Here is a 20,071-nt window from a genome sequence, read left to right as displayed (position 1 = left end):
GTTTGCAAATTAGAAGTATTGTCGAAAAACTTTATCAAGTTTATATTATCGAAATATCTTTGCAAATTAGGAATTCAAAATGACATGTTACAATTTGCACAAATTTCTACATGCTCAAAATTTCTTGCTTTAAAGTTAAGAAATTATGATAAATTAAAATGAAAATTTAAAATTTTCTAATAAAAGCATTAGAATATATAAATAAATAAATACATAGAAAATTTCTTTTAATGTTATCAATTCTCTTAAAATTTTCTTGTATAAATTTTTCGGCTTAGAAAGTTTTTAATTATTGATGACGAATACTTGAAATTTTTTTTTTAAAAAAAAAAAGAAAGAAAAATTTATCTCTTGACTTAGAAATTTGTCTTTGTTAGGACCGATGGTCGCGGCTAGAGAGGGGGGTGTGAATAGCCGTCCCAAATCGTTCGTTTCTTTCTACAAATTAGAGTTAGCGCAGCGGAAATAAAACGAATAGAAACGAAAGCGAAAAGATCAAACCTCAAACTCATCGATGTAACGAGGTTCGGAGATGAAACTCATACTCCTCGGCGTGTCCGTAAGGTGGACGAGTCCTATCAATCCGTCGGTGGATGAGTCCCCGAAAAACCGGCTAAGTCAAACTCCTTCTGGGTGGAGAAACCTCGCCACAATACTTTCTTGCAACAGCAAGATCAGAGTGTACAAGAAATACAAGAAGAAGCAACAATATGAATGTAAAAACAAACACGCTTGCCTTCGACTGGTTTCCGTTGATGAAGCGGCAACTTCATAGAAGAACAGCAGCAGCTGACCAGCCGAGAAGCTCACTCGAAGCTTCAGTGGAGTAGGGAGCTCAGCAGAGCTCAAACACAGCACCAAAGCTCAGCAAGCAGAAGATGAAGCAGAAAGCTTCGGATCAGAAGAAGAGTGTATTCCCTGTAGAAGCCCTTGAACTCCTTTTATATCCTGCACTCAACCTGCACTGCAAAGAAGACAGCGAAGAAGACGGAGATAGCCGTTGTCACTCATAACGGCTATATCTGGACCGATCAGGCTCCACCCTGATCGGTCCGAGGCCTCCCTGATCGGTCTTGGGGACCGATCAAGACCTATACTGATCGGTCCCGGCACCGATCGGCCTCTTCAGAGAACTGCGACTCTCGATCGTCTCACGATCGGTGCGTGGACCGATCGAGTGCGTGGATCGGTCCACATCCGATCCTCCTTTTCTTTTGCCTTCATTGGCTTTTGGTGCGGACCGATCGGATAATCTGATAGCATCTGTTTGTTCTCGATCGGTCACGGTGATCCGGGTTTAGAGCTCTCACCCTAAACCCTAGGGTCATGAGCGAGCTACAAGGCCTCTCGACCTAGTCAAGCTACCGAGCTCGAGCTCTGGGAGCTCTGGGGCTATCGAGCTCTCTCACTTCGTCCGGAGGCAGCTACCGAGCCCTCTCGACTCCATCCGGTCCGGAGGCGAGCTAGGCCCTCTCGGCCTAGTCAGGAGGCGGTGTAGAGCCTGACTCGAGCTCACAGGGCTACCTGGAGCTACCGAGCTCTCTCCGACTTCCCATGCCAAGCTTCCATACTTGGACTTCTCCCGTGCCAAGCTCCCTGCTTGGACTTCTCCGTGCCAAGTCTCCATACCTGGACTTTACCCGTGCCAAGCTCCCTGCTTGGACTTTTCCGTGCCAAGTCTTCATACTTGGACTTTTCTCTTCGTGTCAAGTATCCGGTCACTCCCTTGACCTACTTGACCTTCTCAACACCAGATGACCGATCACTCTTGATTCATCTGGATTTTTCCTTGCCCGGCTTCACTCACCAGGACTTCCCAACTGCCTAGCTTCATTCACCAGGACTTTCTCTTGCCTGGCTTCACTCACCAGGACTTTCACCTAGCTTCACTCACTAGGGTTTTCACCTGGCTTCACTCACCAGGATTTCCAATATGCCCGTCTTCACTCACCAGGATTTCCAATATGCCCGGCTTCACTCATCAGGACTTTCCATCTGCCTGGCTTCACTCACCAGGACTTTCCATCTGCCTGGCTTCACTCACCAGGACTTTTCCACTGCCTGGCTTCACTCACCAGGACTTTTCTCGCTGCCTGGCTTCACTTACCACGACTTTCACCAACTGTCTGGCTTCACTCACCAGGACTTTTCCCTTTCACCTAGCTTCACTCACTAGGATTTTCACCTGGCTTCACTCACCAGGATTTCCCGACTGCCTGGCTTCACTTACCAGGACTTTCCGAACTGCCTGGCTTCACTCACTAGGACTTTCCGAACTGCCTGATTTCACTCACCAGGACTTTCCGAACTATCTAACATCCCAGTTAGGACTTCTCAGTCAAGTATCCGGTCAACATTGACCTACTTGACTCTTCTTCATCCAACCTGATCAGACCCTGATCAGTATCTCTCCGCATGGACAACTGCACCTGCATTGTCCATGTCTACATGTCTTTCTGTATTGTCAAACATCGAAACCATGACTAAGGTTTACGCTTGGTCAACTAGGTCAACCTTGACCTACTGGAAATTGCACCAACAGTCTTGACTTAGAAATATTTCCCTGAAAATTATTGAAATATATTTTCAAATGTCAACCCTTAGATTTTAGTTGTTTCCCATTTTTATTGTGATCAAAAGGGGAGAAGGAAAGTATAAGTCTAGGGGGAGGTAGAAAATTGAAAATTAAAATTTGGAATGTTTGAAATTTAATTTTTTCTATCATGTTGCATGTTATTGCAATAAACTGTTTAATTTCATATCTATTGTTGACCCTAACTTAACTTGGGTTGATCACACCAAAATGGGGAAGATTGTTGGAACCCCAAGGTTGTTTTGGTGTGATCAACAAGTTAAATTAAGTCCTGCGTTGTTTCTAACCTTGTGTCTAAGTGTGCAGGAGCTTAGGAGCACAGGTACTCGAGCGGAAGACGCAGCTAGCGAGAAGGACGGCACGCTGTGCGTCCGAGGGACGAGGTGCTGCGGAAGAGTACACCGGCGGACGAGAAGGAAGTGCGCGCAGTGGTTCCGAGGTACGAAAATCGGAGCGGAAGATTGCTCGGGGAGCAAGAGACGCAGCTAGCGCGAAAGTCGGCACGGGGTGCGACCGAGGGACGAAGTCTGCGGATGAGTACGCTGGTGGACGAGAAGAGACACGCGGCAATTCCGAGGGACGAGAAGCCGGAGGGAAGCACGCTCGAGAAGACCGGAAGATGGGTTCGGGTGAGCCCTATTCCGGATGTCAGAGATCACCCAAGCAAGCGGAGCCGGAACAGAAAGACTCGGACCAGAGGCGAGCTGAACCGGAGAAGAGAGCATGAACCAAAAGTCAACTGGGTTGACTTTTGGCTCCAGGGCGCTCGGAACTGTCCGGGGCGCCCGGAGCTGTCCGGGGCGCCCGTAGCTGTCCGGGGCGCCTGGAACTGTCCGGGTCGTCCGGAAGTGACTTTTTCACAGGATCAAGCTTTGACTGGATCCAACCGTTGGGGGATAAATTTTATCCCCCCCAGGGCGCCCGAAATCCTTCCAGGCGCCCCGACCAAGGCTATAAATATAGTCTTGGTCCAGAAGTTTTTCAATAATCACGATCATTCTATTTCCAAACACTTGTATGCTTTAGTTGTAGTTAAGCTTCTGTTTTTTGTGCCTAAACGCTGTAAGAGGCTTCTCCGCCTGAAGGAGTTTTTGAGCTTAATCTTCCTTGAATTAACAACCACATCGGTTGTAATCAAGTAAACATCTGGTGCCTCGTCTTTTCTTTTATGCTTTTATTTATCTGCTTAATTCATTTTACAAGTGTTAGCTTAATCGTTCGAGGAAGGGTTGTCTGTTTTTAATTGACAGGTTATTTACCAACCCCTCTAGCCGGCCCAACGGTCCTACAACAATTTCTTCGCTAGTGTCCCATCTTGCCACAATGATGGCATGAGCCCTTTTGTGCTAGTTCTACTGTCTTGGTCTTTTTGCTCTTTCTTTTAGCATGATGTTTTGACTTACTTTTATAACCTTTCTTGGAGAAGTCTACTAACATCATAGTTTTCTATTCACCTTTAACATATGACTCTACAGCCTTGAGCAAGTTTATCATCTTGGGGATGGTCAGTTTCAAATTGAGCAAGTTTATCATCTTGGGGATGGTCAGTTTCAAATTATTCATCTGATAGTTTATCACAAATTATGAATGACTTTTTGATAAACTTTGTAGAATTAAGTCAGTACTTAACTCATGATCTATCATAAAACTGAGTGATGCTAAATGTTCTATGTAGTCATTCACCTTTAATACATATTGTACTGCAGATGAACCCTCCTGCATCTTTCAACAAAAGAAAAGCTTGGAGACCTCGAACCATTCGGATCTAGCTTGCTCATCAAATAACTCACAAAGATGATACATAATGTCATAAGCATCCAAATGCTCATGCTGTTTTTATAATTCAGGAGTCATAACAGCTAGTATGATACAATTAACAAGTACAGAATCATCCTTATGTTTTTGATGAGCCAACAATTGATCCGTTGTTCTATCGGCATCAAGACTTGTGGGAAAAGGCTGATAAAGGATATAAGTTAGTTTTCAGCTTTGAGAACAATTCTCAAACATCGAAATCAGTCCAAGAAGTTTGTCCCAGTTATTTTGTTCGAGTTTAGAATCGAACACAGATTAACAAAAGTCATAATTAAATAATTAACCTCGAAATATAAAAACGAGAATGTATGAGAGACATGATATTATTTATGTAAACAATTTACATAAAAGTCTGTTTATTTATTAAATTCAAATATCCTTATTTTGAATTCGGGAGATGGTAGATTTTCTCCATGTGGGTTGATATCCATCATAGATAAGAATAACCTTGACTTTGACCAACAAGTCATTCTTAGCTATAGTAGTAGGTAATAAGTTTACCGATTACATATCACTTATATGCAACTATAACATTATGCTAGCAACTAATTAATTTTCGCATAAACATCGGGTTGTTAATACATTAACAAGTATATATTAAATGCATATCACCTAACTTCACCTCTATCCACATTGATTATAGCTTTGGCACAACAAATCAACGCTTCAAGTTTAAAATCGCCCTATTAATCATGAGATTACATCTCTATGATTTGAACATATTTAATTTTAAGTTGAGTTTGACTTTGACCAACAACTCAAACAAGAACTTAAACTCTGATTCTTACCATATTAACGGAATGTGTAGGTTTTAATATTGAGTAAGAGATTTAGGTATCATCTACATCATGCAAAATTCTATCTACATGATACTACATGCATGACATAAATGATGACATGACAAGTCGCACACATGACATAAATGATGACATGATACCTCACACGTATGACATAGCATGACACATCATACATATGGTAAAATCTAATCACATCACATCACATGCATGACAAAGTCTAATCATGTTATAATTAATGCATTTACATGACATACAATATGGTATAAACATTGGTATTACCTTATAAATTAGGAAATTTTTCAAAAATATAATATTTCCTAAAATTTCAAAAAATTCTAGAAATGATTTCTAAATTAACAGAATATTTCTTAATTTAATTTTATGAAATTATGTTAGAAACTTTCTAAAATTGAAATTTCCTAACAATTTAAATTTTTTTGAAAAATAGAAAAATCTTAATAATCATAGAAATTTTTTAAAATTAATTACAACACTAATTATGAATTGTAAAACAATTTTAAGATCATGTTGAAGTATGATCAGGCTCTGATACCACTGTTGGGATATGCCCGTTGTCGGTGCATGCTGGAACATATTTCGTAAACATGCGCAGCAGAAAATAAAACAATAATAATTCCTAATGCTTATATTACACATACCATATGCATACAAGGATACAACATGTCAAACATGATCGCATAATTAAGATATACCTTACGGATGACCTGTAACTAGAAGACATCAACCGTAGTGATATTGTCGAACCTCGCCTCTATTTATATCAACGTCGAGCTCCTTAAAATAATTCCTTGAGTATAAACCTCTTCTTCAGAAGTTACTAGTCATGAGTGAAGAAGAGAGATCAAGAGAAAGAAGAAGAGAAGCACACAAGGGAGAGTTTTTCTCCCTTGTGGTGGTCATGGCAACAAGAGGGGAGCCTCCTTGTTGGTGGTGGCAGGAGAGAGAGGAGAGGCAGAGAAGAAGTATATTTGGTTTCTCAAAATTTAATCAACCAAATAATAAAAATTTCTAACTAATTCTCTTCCAATTATATCTATATATAATCCTCTTTAATGAGTTGTATTAGAAGAGTAAATCTTATTGGCCAGAATCTGGCCAGCGAGAAATGAATTACAATGCATGCATGCAATTCATATATAAATATGATATTAGTAAAATGTTCTTGATAATGACTTATAAAGTGAATTCTGGTTGGCCAGATTCTAGCTATTTAACATAACCTGTATTAGAAAGCCCAAATTAAACCCATTATCTCTTAATCAAAAATTAGTTCATTAACCCCTTAGTTTGATTCACAACTAAACCAAGTCGGTTCATGAGTAATTCATGATTAAACCAAATATGGTCCAACTCTTCCATAAGAGATGTGGCTCATTCGCGCTTCCATTACGACAAATATTTCTATATTTGTCTTATGTATGATCCAACTAAATATTTATCTCTTGATCTAAAAATTCTATTCTTAAACTTGTTTTACGTCTTTTAGAGACTTGTTAGTATGTGTGATCCAATAGGTTCTCGGTTTGTTTTGGTCATCCATAATTAACTACTTAATTATAGAACGATCATGACACCTAATAGTACATCATGATCACCAATTAGTCAGAAAATCATAGTTGATTTTAGAATTAATGTTGAATCCTTCAGCAGCTACAGTGAGTCATGCCTCGTTTCTTTCACTCATTTTATACCCACTTGGTTCAGGACATAGTTTACGTGTTAGTCCCACTAGGTTGACTACATCACATCTAGCTCAAGTAATACTTCCTCGTTCTGCGGATTTTAATTATTTGTACATGTGTACAAGAGTTCCATACTCTTAACATGTGATGATTTGACCAAAGACTTTGAGTAATAATCCTAACGAGTGACCATAGGGTATACGTCTCCTCACAAGGAGCCGGGAATCTTCTGTGGGCTATCCAAATTCCATCGCACACCTCGATAAGATGCTTGCTTAAGATGTCAAAGTATAAGTTTCCATGACCAAGATGACCTGTATACCTCAAGTTGAAGGAAACTTGCACTCGTGCTATAGTAAGAACTTTCACACACACATACACACACACATATATATATATATATATATATATAGAGAACCATATAAAGTCTTACAATGAGTCACTCCAATGAACTAGTTATTATAACTAGCATCCACATTTAATTTTCAATATCCCAATATCTCCAGCCTATGAGAAAATAGCTACTTGGCTACTTGGCATAATTAAGGAGTATAACATGTGCTAGTCTCACAGAATTAATGATGTCCGAATGCATCAATTCGACAACTAGGTAAATTCCAATACGCTCGTAATTGCACATATAGAGATAATAAAAAGTTGTGATCCAATCACAAATTCTCTCATGTTATGAATTATATTACGGATATTCAGTAAATAAGTTTAAGACAATCAAATATATAATCTGCACTCAAATAATAAATTTATATTTCTCAAATAAATAATAAAACCATAAGACGATTGTTTTAGGACATTCCTCAAAATCTAACATAAACTTCCCGGGCTTTCTTAAGATGGATTTCCAAGTCCCTCTACTTTGGTAAGGTTCACTGAACCCTTCTTAAGTCGGATTCCCAAATCTCTTTTATTTTGGTAAGGTTCACGGGATCTTTCGTAAGCCGTATTCCCATAACTTTTTTATTTTTGGTAGGGTTCACAAGACCCTTCGTAAGTCGGATTCCCAAATCTCTTTTATTTTGATAAGGTTTACCGGACCCTTCGTAAGCCGTATTCCCATAACTCTTTTATTTTGGTAAGGTTCATCGGACCCTTTGTAAGCTAACTCTTTTATTTTTGGTAAGGTTCACCGGACCTTTCTTAAGCCGGATCCCCAAACCTCTTTTATTTTGATAAGGTTCACATGACTCTTCTTAAGTCTGATCCCCAAACCTCTTTTGATTTAGTAAAATTCACCAAATCCTTCTTAAGCCAGATTCTTTATGTTGGAGTGTATACTGAAAGCCTAAGCTTTTGTAAACATTTATTTTGAATAAAGAATCACATTTGGTCAAATTATCTACATTTGTTTGTAGTTGTTCAATTAATTTATATTGTAGATAACATAGTATGTGGTGTCACATGCAGAAGATGATGTTATCAGTACCTTATAAATTATAAACAGTAGCTCACGACCAAAATGGAAAGGAACAAACCATTGGAAGGTCGTAGTGTAATTAGGAATTAGTTTATCTTAACTATATAATTACACTAGTACACTTAGAGTGTATTGAGTAGGACCATTAGAGCTCATTTTTTTTATACTGACTTTATAAAGAAATAAAGATCTCAGTTATTATGGAAGCGTGTGCTCTTAATCCTAATATAATAATAAGCACATATATTTGATATTTATTTTTTTAATTTATCAATGGGGGAGATTTAGTTCGATGAATCAATAAACCCGATAAGTTGGGAAATGATATCACTTATAGTGTGTGTTGTTGATTATAGAAGGAAACTGTGTCCTAGAGATACTAGGTTGATAATGTCCCCAAGAGGAACTCATAAGGATTGTCATGTTAAACCCTGCAGGTGGACTTAGTCTGACATGATGATAAGGTTGAGTGGTACTACTCTTGGACTAAGATATTAATTAAATGAGTTGTCAGTAACTCACTTAATTAGTGGACATTTGATATCTTAAACACAGGGAGACTAACACGCTCATAATAAGAAGGAGCCCAAAAAGTGTAATTTGGGATTGGTGTGGTAGTTCAATAATAGTTCTTTAGTGGAATGAATTATTATTAATAAAATTAAATTGTGTGTTCGGGGCGAACACGGGATGCTTAATTTTATCGGGAGACTCAAACCAATTCCTCCTCTCGGTCCCTATCGTAACCTCTTATTTATAGAGTACTATACTCACCTTCTATACCCACCTAAAGGGGGTCGGCTAAGCTAGCTTGGGAATCAAGCTAGGGCCGACCTAAGCTTGGTTTATGGGTGGCCGGCCCTAGCTTGAACCCAAGCTAGAGGGGGCCGGCCATAATAAAATAAAAAAGAATTTTAATTTTAATTTTTTCTTATGTGGAAGATATAATTTATTAGAGAGAATTAAAATTAAAATATCTCTTCTACAAAAGATTAAGAAAAGAGATTAGATCTTTTTCCTTATTTGTAGATTGGAAAGATATTTTATTTTTCTTCTTTATAAATTATTCACATGTTGAAAAATTAAAATTATAGAAATTTCTTTTTATCAACCATGAAGGGATTTTGAAGAGAAATTTTATTTTTAAAAATTTTCAAAGACAAATAAGGAAGTTTTAATTTGTTGATTGAAACTTGTCTAATTTGTCTCTCTATGATGTGGTCGGCCATTATAAGTTTAATTGGGAAATTTTATTTTATTTTTCTCAATTAATTCATGTCAAGGAAAATTAAGAAAATTTTATTGTAATTAAATTTCCTAATTTACCAAGGCCTAGGAATATAAAAGAGGGTGTTGGGGTGCCTTCAAGAGTGACAACCTCTATTATTTTTCTCCCTATCTTGTTCCTTGGTGTGGCTGGCCATCCTCTCCCTCTCTTCCTCTTTGTGGTGGCTGAAACTTCTCTCTTGCTTGGAGCTCTTGTGGTGGTCGAATACTACTTGGAGAAGAAGAAGAAGAAGGAGAGAAAGCTTGCATCCCTTGGAACTTGGTTGGTGGTTTTCTTCATCCTTAGTAAAACTTGTTTTGGCCGAACCTAGCTAGGAGGAGAAGAAGGTGCTTTGGTGGTTTCTCATCTCGGTTGTCCACACAACGTCCGAGGTTAGAAGAGGAATACGGTAGAAGATCAAGAGGTCTTTCTAGAAGGTATAACTAGTAATTTTTCCTTTCCGCATCATACTAGTTATTTTTGAAAATAATACCAAATACAAGAGACTTACGATTCTAGTGTTTCGAATTTATTTTCGATGTAGTGTTCTTATGTTTATTTCTTTTCCTTGTGATTTGATTGTTCCTTTCGGTTAACCTAAAGTTATTTTAGGAAATTAAATATTAGCTTTCCATAAAAGGTTTTGTCTAGTCGGTGGTGGTTGCTCCCATATCCAAGAAGGTCATGTGTCTCGTCACGTCAGTACTGGGAACCAATTATGGAAATTAATGTTTAATGAAATTAATAACTTAGGTGATTTGGATCAAACGTGTTAAGTTCCGCAGGAGATCCAATTCTAAACCTAAAAGATCAAATAGATTAAGTTTTGGATCAAACGTGTTAAGTTCCGCAGGCGATCCAAAATTTAATTTAAAAGAACACATGGTAGCTAGGAAAAGGTTCAGACCTTTGTATAAAATTTTGTACAGTGGAACCTCTAGGTTTTCCGAGTAGCAACCAACACTTTACCCGTTCCCTCCGTTTTGATAAGAATTTCAGACCCTTCTTAAGTAGGATTCCTTATCCGTTTCCTCCATTTTGGTAAGAATTCTGGTACTTCTAAGCCGAACTCGTTACCCATTTCCTAATCTTGATTCTATTCTTAATGATTTATTTAGCCAATCTAATTCATTAGTTCATCGCCTTATTAACCCATTAATTAAATCAACCTATTAAGTGGTGACTCATATGACTAAATAATAAATCCTAATATTAATTAATCATATATATTCTTAATTAGCTCTTAATTAATTTCATCGTACATTCTACCAATCATTCAATCTTTTCATGAATCAATCCCATTAATCAATCAATCAATCGCTAACTAAATTAATTTCCCTAACTTAATTACCAATTGATTGATTATTCAAACATCAATTAAAAATCTTAATTAAACTAGTTACTAATAAAACATGCACCTAACATAAACTTGACTACTTTGTAAGTATAAACATAAATATGATCTATACATAAACATGAATATAAACATATACATAAACATGATTTATACATCAGTATGAACATAAACTTAACATGGTTACTACACAAGCATGGAGCATAAATATAAACATGTGCATATATGTAAGCAGGATCATTTCATGAGCACGAGTATAATCATAAATGTACACCTAACATAAACTTGGCCACTTAGGTTACAACAAAAAATCCAAAAGTCCCTTATGAGTCCAAACAAAACCCTCCATTAAGTGCATGGTGACTATATCATCAAGGGGCAATATGGATGAAACACATATGTTATAAGTTATAACTAAAAGAAACCGAAATCCCTATAAATTATCAAAATTGAAACCTAAGGCTTTAGGTAAACATGGTTGTTATTCTCCTAATATCTTTAAGTATGACATGGGTAAAAATACACGTCCTAGGTTACAACCAAAAGGAAACCGAAACCCTTTTTAATGGAAAGAAATCAAAACTTAAAAATTTAAGTGAGCATGGTAATCATACTTCTAATACATTAAAGTATCACATGGATAAAAATACATACATATTAGAGGTCATAACTAAAGGGAACTAAAACCCTTTTAAGGTAGGAACCGAACCTAAGAGTTTAGGTGAACATGGTAAGCAGTAAGAAATAAACACAAGTACATTAAGCAAATTCTGAAATCTCACATTTAACCTATAAGGTTTTCATGCTAGGAAATAGAAGGAGCATGAACACAATTAAACCCAAATCCGAAAACTCATCCAATCTAGAATCCGAAATTTACATAGAGCATATAAGATTATCTTGATAAGAAGCAAGTAGAATCATAATCACAAACCCAGCTAACTAAATTTCGAAATTATCACCTAACCTACCATGATATTTAAACATACATGAATTTAAGGGAACTAATTAAAACATAACAAAGTATAGAACATGCTTTCAACTCTATCTTGCTACCAAGTCTCTTCTTCTCCTCCCCTTAGAACTTGGCATGATGGCGGTGCAGGCTAGGCCAGCGGTGGTGAAGGAGAGGTTTAGGGTTTTGGAATGTAGCCAAAAATCCGAGGAAAGGAATGCGTTAAATAGGTTTTACCATAACTCATCCAACTTTGAACATTTCCATCATAATTACTAAGTCATACTAAGTCATATAAATTTATATAAAAATTTATACATATGAGTTATATAATTTTTTATATACTTAGTCATATAAATTTTTATATAAAAAGTTATATACACCTATTATATAACTTTTTATTTTGATAAAAAATAAATTTTATATATACTTATATTCAACTGTTTTCTTAATATAAATGATCAATTCAAATTCCATAAATATATGTTAATTTAATTAATTAAAACTAACTAAATCTATCTATTTAAATTAATCAATTCTTAATTAAATCTAAAATATATAATTAAATAAATCCTCTTATTTAAAATAATTTAGTTTCAGGCACTACAATTATAATCGATGAAATCTAGAATCTTGATGGGGTTGCTAGCTGGAAGCTTAATTAACACTAGTCATCTCGCACATGCATTGTGTGTGTAATATAATATATGAATACACGTAAATTATATAAAATGAATATTATCATCAAGTAATTAAACAACATTATTCTTGTTAATATGATTTATTTTATAAAAAATTAATTAGCAAATAAATTAGAAATTAGATTATTAATCTTCCCTCAAGTTATGTAGCGATCATGGTTCTTCAGAACATCGCGGTGGCCGTCGTGGACTCTATCATTCCAATTCCAATGTCATTTCATGAAACAATCACGGTGCGGATTTATAAAAAAAATAATTAAAACTATCATTTGAAATTTTTGTTAGAATGAATTTAGTAATTAAATGAATAATAATTTGATTAATAATTAGTTAATGACAGGTAAAATAAATAAATTTAAATATATAAAATTTATTTAGAAATTTTTAAAATTTAAAATAGATTTTATATAATATTTTAAAGGATAATTCAGTTAAAATATAATTAAGTCAATTTAAATTGGGAATTAGTGGGCTTAGGTTAGGGTTTTCTATACGCCGCCGCCTTCTCCTCACACATCTTCACCGTCGCCCCAAAGGCCCAAACCACTTCCCTCGCCGTTGGTTTTCACCTCTCCGGCACGCAACGCCATCGCCACTGTCGTCGGAGAAGACGACGCCGCCGCCAATGACCTGTCGCCGGAGAAGACGATGCCATGAGGTCTGGAACATTATATACCAGAAATTTGGCACGGCTCATCCCGTTCCCGTGCAGGAACGAACGTTCCGGGCGTTCCACCTCCGTTCTTACGAACCATGTCACTCACGATAAGGTTAGATCTCTCCTCCTCTAACTCTGTTGCTTGATTTTTCGCCCTTTTTCTTCATCGAAACAGATTTCCAGATCTGATTTTACATATCATCGAAAGAAAAATTCTAGATTTTCTCTTCTAGATTTCCAGATATGATTTTCTCTTCCAGATCTGATTTTACATATCATCGAAAGAAAAATTCTAGATTCTCTTCTTGATCAGTTCACCATCTCATTTTTCTCAGATCTACGAGAGAAGCAGAGCGGAGATGGGTTTTGCTTCCGGCAACAATATCACATCTTTCTTCGAATCTGCTTTCCCGGTTCCTTGTTTTCTGCTGTCTGGTCTTTCTTCGATTCGGCGATGGGTTTTATCTACCTGGAAGCTACCCTGACGAGTATCCAGTTGGAGTCTTGGAGAGGTCCTGCCGGCTGCCGGTGAAGGTCAACTCGCTTACTTCCATCGAGACCGAGCTTCCTTTCAGTTACTACAATCTCCCATTCTGCCGTCCTCAAGATGGAATTAAGGATAACACCAAGAATCTTGGGGAGCTACTAATGAGAGACGGATCTAAGAAGGGCTGGACCGACAACCCTGTTCTAGATCCGTCTCTAGTTCTTTGTACGGACGATCTAACATTGCAAGTGTTAACATTACGCATATGGATTCTTGGTGTTCCACTCTGCATCCTACCGTAGGTGTTGTTTCGAATATTTTTTCTTTGATTCTAGATTTTTTTTTTTGGTGATTTAATATGTTTACTGAAGACTAAAGTAAATCATTCAATAGGAGGGTTTAACTAATAGAGACTTATATATGGCTCTTGAGGACATTAACAATGGCTTCCTTCCAAGAATTGGTATTTATTTAGTATGTGGAAGAGTGTTTCAGTTACATTCGTTGGTTTGGTTTAAACAGGTTGCTTCTGTTGTCTTCACCGAAGACCTTAAAAGAATATATGTGACCATGAAAGAATTAAGGCTTTCCTCTAGAGTATATTGTAAGTCAGGCTGAATGCTTTCTTAATCTTAATGCATAATTAGATGATGTAACCAGTATTTTATTATTATATGTTTGGCAGCTAAATTTATTCTCAGTGAATATTTATTTTGTGTAGGTTGATATTCCACTTGATTCATACTTGTCGGAGAGCATCTCTAGCTCAGGTGTCAAAGTTGTTCTCCTTCAAAAGCAGCAAAGCTATTATTTTATAAATTGAGTTAAATATTGTTAGTCACATTAACAATGGCTTTCTTTCAAGAATTAGTATTTATCTAGTATGTGGAAGAATGTTTCAGTTACATTGGTTTAGTTTAAACAGGTTGCTTTTGTTGTCTTCACCAAAGACCTTAAAAAATATTTGTGACCATGAAAGAAGGCTTTCCTCTAGGGTATATAATAGTAAGTCTGGCTGAATGCTTTCTTAATCTTAAAGCATAGTTAGATGATGTAATCAGAACTTTATTATTATATGTTTGCCAGTAAATTTATTCTCAGTGAATTTTTTTTTTTTTTTTGTGTAGGTTGATATTCCACATGATCCATACTTGTCCGAGAACATCTCTAGCTGGGATGTTGAAGTTGTTCTCCTTCAAAAGAGCAAAGCTATTATTTCTTCAAAATAGTTTTTGCATTACTACCAGGGTTACTTATTTTGTATCTTATCAGAGAATCTGTTTTGCTTTTGCATGTTACAAATAATGGATTTCTACAAAAGAAGTATAACCAACATATTGACAGGAATATGCAGAAAACTTCATACTGCTGAGAATTTTGATTATATGTTAGATCTTCACTTGTAGTCTTTTTAACTATTAATGTTGTTTCTCAAATGGCCATCTAATAATTCTCATGCACATGTAACAGTCAGTTGCAATTTTTCACGATACCAGTTCAAAGAAGTCGTTTTTAGGTGGTGGTGATGTTTGGGATCTTTTTAAACGAGATAATGATTTACATGAACAATCCAATGGAATATTATGAAAAACAAGTTGTATTTGTTCGGGTAATTTATATATAATATACTCTTTTTTCTTGCACATTTTACATAGTGATTTGTTATTTTTGTGATTCTTACTTGTGATTCTAATACTTCATAATATGTGCTTTCTTAGGGAATATATTTTTCAGAACCTCGTAGGATTGGTAAATCACTTTTTTGCTAGAACCCTCTCATAGGAGAGTAGGGTTGGAAAAAAAATATTGAAATATATTAATATCGAAAAATCGTACAAAAAAAAATATCGTATATATCGAAATTTTTGGTATGTCAAAAAATTCGGTACGGTATTATATCGTACCTAATTTGTCGGTAATGTAACGATTTAAAATATTTTTGTATATTGAAATACCGAATAACTATAGATTAAATGATTAATTTTGATTTCCCTAAAATCTAAACCAAACCCTAAACAGCTCCAAACCATGTTTTCTCCTTGCGCAACTGTCGCACATGTCGCGATTCTCTCCTTGCACAACTGATGCTCACGTCGTGATTTTTCTCCTTGGCTCCTTGCGCGGTCGACGCTCACGTCACGTCGTCATTCTTCTCCTTATGTAGTTGACCATCGCACGTAGTCATCAGAGAAGATGCACAGTAGCTTAGAAATTTCTTCTCCAACCCTAATATTTTTTCCCTTCATTGAATCTGAAGAAATCTGATCATCGAGCTCTCTGTTCTGAGAGCTGTGCTTGCACAAGTTCTTGTCCGATTTTCTTGTGAGTTTTAGCTTTTATTTCTTTGGTGGATTTATAGTATTTTTAGTAGGGATTGAAGCCTATATGCTTCCCCTATTTTTCGAGCTAGCATTTAGTTATTTTTGGCAAGATTTCGACGAGTCTCCGGCGAGCCACCACCCTGGGACCACCAGCTACTGGTTTAATCTTCAATCTTGCATATTTGAGTCTGAAATCCCAACTCTTGTTCTTATAAACTGCCGACACACACTTGCATTTGTACTAGTGTAAGGCCATAAGCTTCACATATGAATGTGAAAAACAATATAAAATATATTAAATAGTTCATTTACAATTCACAATTAATAAATTTTGTGATTTTTTTATTGACAGTTTCTATTAAAATGTAGTATGATTTAATTTCTTTCTAGTCTCATGTTGATATATTGAATAGATTGTATCGTTATCTTAGTTTTTTTTTTTAGGATGGAGTCTAATACTCTCCAAAGTTCATCGCAAACATCAAATACAATTGAACATGAAACACAACAGTCCACTATTGAAAAAAGAACAAGGAAGCCTCCTAAACATGCCAGGAGTAAATTTTGGGAGCATTGTATAAAGGGAGCAAGGAAGTTGAGTGATGGGGCCGAACAACAAATAGGGATATGCAAATATTGTAAAGTTGATATCTTAACCATTTATGAAAGTACTAGTGGATTAAAAAACCACTTAGTAAAGAGGTGTAAGTCAAGTCCACTCTACGAAGTAAGGGGGGATGATAAGAGTCAAACTATATTGACGAATGAGACTATGGGGCAAGGAAGTGCATTGGTTCCTCATACTTTTAATAAAAATAATGTGAATTGAAAGTGGCAAGGTATGTGATTGTCAATGAAGTGTCTTTTAGGACTGTCGAAGGGAAGGGGTTTGTAGAATTATTGCATGAATTACAACCAAGATTTAGAATTCCTGATCGAAAGAAAGTTGCAAGTATGGTTTATGATATTTTTCTTAGTTGAAAAAGCTAAGATACAAAGTGTAATTGGCAACTAAAGGGTAAGTATCACTACTGATACTTGGGCATCCATTCAAAACATAAATTACATGGCAGTGACAGCTCACTTCTTGGATAGTGATTGGAAGCTACATAAAAGAATAATTAACTTCACTAAAATCTCTAGTCATTATGGGGAAGAAATTGGAAAGATGGTTGAGATTTGTCTAAGAGATTGGGGGATAGAAAAAGTATTTTCAATTGTAGTTGATAATGCTTCATCTAATGACACTGCAATTGATTACTTAAAAAGAAGAATGAAAAGTGAAAATTCATTGTTGTTTGAAGGGAAATACTTGCCCTTGAGGTGCGCTTGTCATATAATTAACTTAATTGTTAAGGATGGCTTGAAGGAGCTTAATGTTTCAATTAAAGCTATAAGGAATGCAATTGTTTTTATTCATTCTTCCCCATTAAGATTGAATAAATTTAGGGAGTTTGCCATACTAGCCAAGTTTTCTAATACATCAACAGTACCTATGGATGTCAAAACGAGGTGGAATGCAACTTATAAAATGCTTGAAGTTGCATTGAAGTATAGAAGGGTGTTCGAAAGGATGACTGAAGAATGGTTGCCCTTTATGAATTATTTCCATCAAAAAGATGATACGGGTAAAGAAAGGATCGGGCTTCCAAAATCTAATGATTGGGAGATGGCAAAGGCTTTTGTACACTTTCTGAAAAAGTTTTATGATGCCACTTTGGAGATAAGTGTATCAAAAAGTCCTACCTCCCAATTGATTTATCAATCAATGGTTGCACTACAAGTTGAGATTGATAGAAAGAGACATGATGATTCTGATCCAATTCTTAAAGAGGTAGCATGTGCAATGAAGTTAAAGTTTGACAAGTATTGGGGAAATTGGAATACATGAATCCTTTGATATTTATTGGTAATATTTTGGATCCGAGAAACAAACCTCAAATGATGAAAGTCGCAGTCAAAAAATTGGAAGGTACTCCTACAAGTGTCAAAGAGTTTGTTGATAGCGTCAAACAAAGCTTGGTAACTTTGTGGACGGAGTACAAGGGAATAAATGAAATATTAAATGCTGAGAGTCAAGATATGCAAATAGAGTGTGATGATGGATATGGCGGTACTGGTGGTGGTGGTGGACGTGGTGGTGGTCTTTGTGATGAATTGTTTGATGATGTGGAAGCACAAAATGAAGAAGAGCAACTTCAAGAGATATCCAATGAAGTGAATAAGTACTTGGCCGATGAGATTGAAAAATGATCAAATCAATCTTTCAATCTTTTGGAGTGGTGGAAAGGAAGTGAAACTAGGTACCCAATTCTTTCAATGATTGCCAAGGATGTTTTTTCAATTCCATGTTCAATTGTTGCTAGGGAGTCCACTTTTAGTTTGGGCAAAAGAGTTGTGGATCCTTTTGGGAGCAGTTTGAGTCCTAAAATGGTAGAGGCATTGGTATGCACTAGTGATTGGCTAAGTGCAGAGGAGTTTTCTTTTTGGATAAATCCAACCGATGATGACCTTGAACTATATAAAGAAATTGAAGAAATTGAAAAAAGTAAGTCTTTTATTAAATTAAGTTTACATTTATATATTATTTATCATTGTTAATCTAATATGAATAATAATATTTTTGTTAATAGATGCAAATGCCAGTTAAGATCGTGCAAACACTTCATCTTTGCCCTCCACTTTGGTCTAACTTGAAGAGTAAGACTATATTTATGTTTACTTATTTCAGTTCTAATATTTGTAACTAAATTTAGTTTGTAACTTTTGTAGGTCCTTTGAGATGTTGTAGTTTCAACAAAGTTAAAGTTAGTAAGATTGTATTTACATTTTTCTTATTTAAATTCTAATATTTGTAACTAAAGTTTAGTTTTTAACTTTTGTAGGTCCTTTGAGATGCTGGAATTTCAAAAAATTTGAAGACATGAGTCATGACACTATTTTTTGCAACTGACCTATAGCCATTTAGAGTAACAGCTTGTGATAAATTTGATGTGACACTTTTGTTTTGACTTTTGAGAATACTCCTACTTTTCTTTATGATTCATTAAAAGCACTGGTAGCCAACAACAGGTTCATGTTAATATTGTTATGATTCGGGGCTATATAGGGGTTTCTTACCGAATGCATTTAAGACCTTACCAAACAACAAGTTCATCTTTTTACATTCAATTGCCCCGGATTGAATTGCAATTGTCCCTATTGTAATTCCATTATAGTAACTATCATTGTAGATTATGATTCCCTTTGATGAGTTGACAATTGACATCGTGTAAGTAAAGGTGCACTTGAGCAGGTAATTTTTTCCCCTCGTTTGATTTTTTGTCCCCTAGCATATAATTCATGCATTGCTATCACTCACGGGATAAAGAAGGCTGATGGATTTACAGGAATTTTCCCAGGTAACCTTGGTGATCATTATACAAATTGTCATGCTATTTGATTTTCTTTTGATGTCTTAATGGATGGTTTTTCCTGGATCAGAACACAAGTATGAGATTGTGAAGATGTGGCAAGCAAGGAAGCACATATGTGGGATGACAGGTGGAGTGAATGATGCCCCTGCTTTGAAGAAGGCTGATATTAGTATTATTGTTGCCGATGCAACAGCCAACATATGCTACCAAAAGTGCTTATGATATTGTTCTTACTGAACTTGGTCTAAGTGTCATCATCGGTGCTATGCTTACTAGCAAAGCTATTTTCCAGAGGATGAAGAATTATACCATGAGTAATTTCTCATTTCGTTGCTGTTATTTCTTCATTACAAGGCTTCTGAGCTTCTCTACTGCTGTTATTGAGTTTCTTTTTTCTTGCTTTACCACAAATTTATGTTGTCTCTATCACTATATGGATTGTTGTAAGTTCCAACATGAGCAGGATTCTGAGTTTCCAAGTCTAGCGTGATCATTTCTGTGATTCTCATTTGCCTCTCATTTCTGTGATTCTCATTTGCCACATATTTATGCTTTTACATGATGGTATTTTT

General features: G+C 36.0%; 1 protein-coding gene across 17 annotated transcripts in view; it reads left to right on the top strand.

Annotated features, from left to right (window-relative positions):
• Positions 1-15,267, top strand: part of LOC122040660 (transmembrane 9 superfamily member 12-like) — a 60,546-nt gene extending 45,279 nt beyond the window's left edge. For 6 of the 17 annotated variants that reach the window (XR_006128679.1, XR_006128682.1, XR_006128680.1 and 3 more), the window contains 5 exons: positions 13,611-14,060; positions 14,285-14,366; positions 14,484-14,532; positions 14,688-14,767; positions 14,890-15,180. Coding sequence is in view for 4 of the 17 variants with exons in the window: in XM_042600066.1 (XP_042456000.1) it covers positions 13,371-13,387; positions 13,611-14,060; positions 14,890-15,067 (645 nt within the window). In the remaining 13 variants the exon portion in view is untranslated. The other 11 variants (XR_006128684.1, XR_006128681.1, XR_006128678.1 and 8 more) reach the window with 11 other exon arrangements.
• Positions 15,268-20,071: the final 4,804 nt, after the last annotated feature.

This window comes from Zingiber officinale, chromosome 2A (genome assembly GCF_018446385.1).
Source record: "Zingiber officinale cultivar Zhangliang chromosome 2A, Zo_v1.1, whole genome shotgun sequence".
Taxonomy (NCBI): Eukaryota; Viridiplantae; Streptophyta; class Magnoliopsida; order Zingiberales; family Zingiberaceae; genus Zingiber; species Zingiber officinale.
This window is presented reverse-complemented; position numbering and strand designations above follow the sequence as displayed.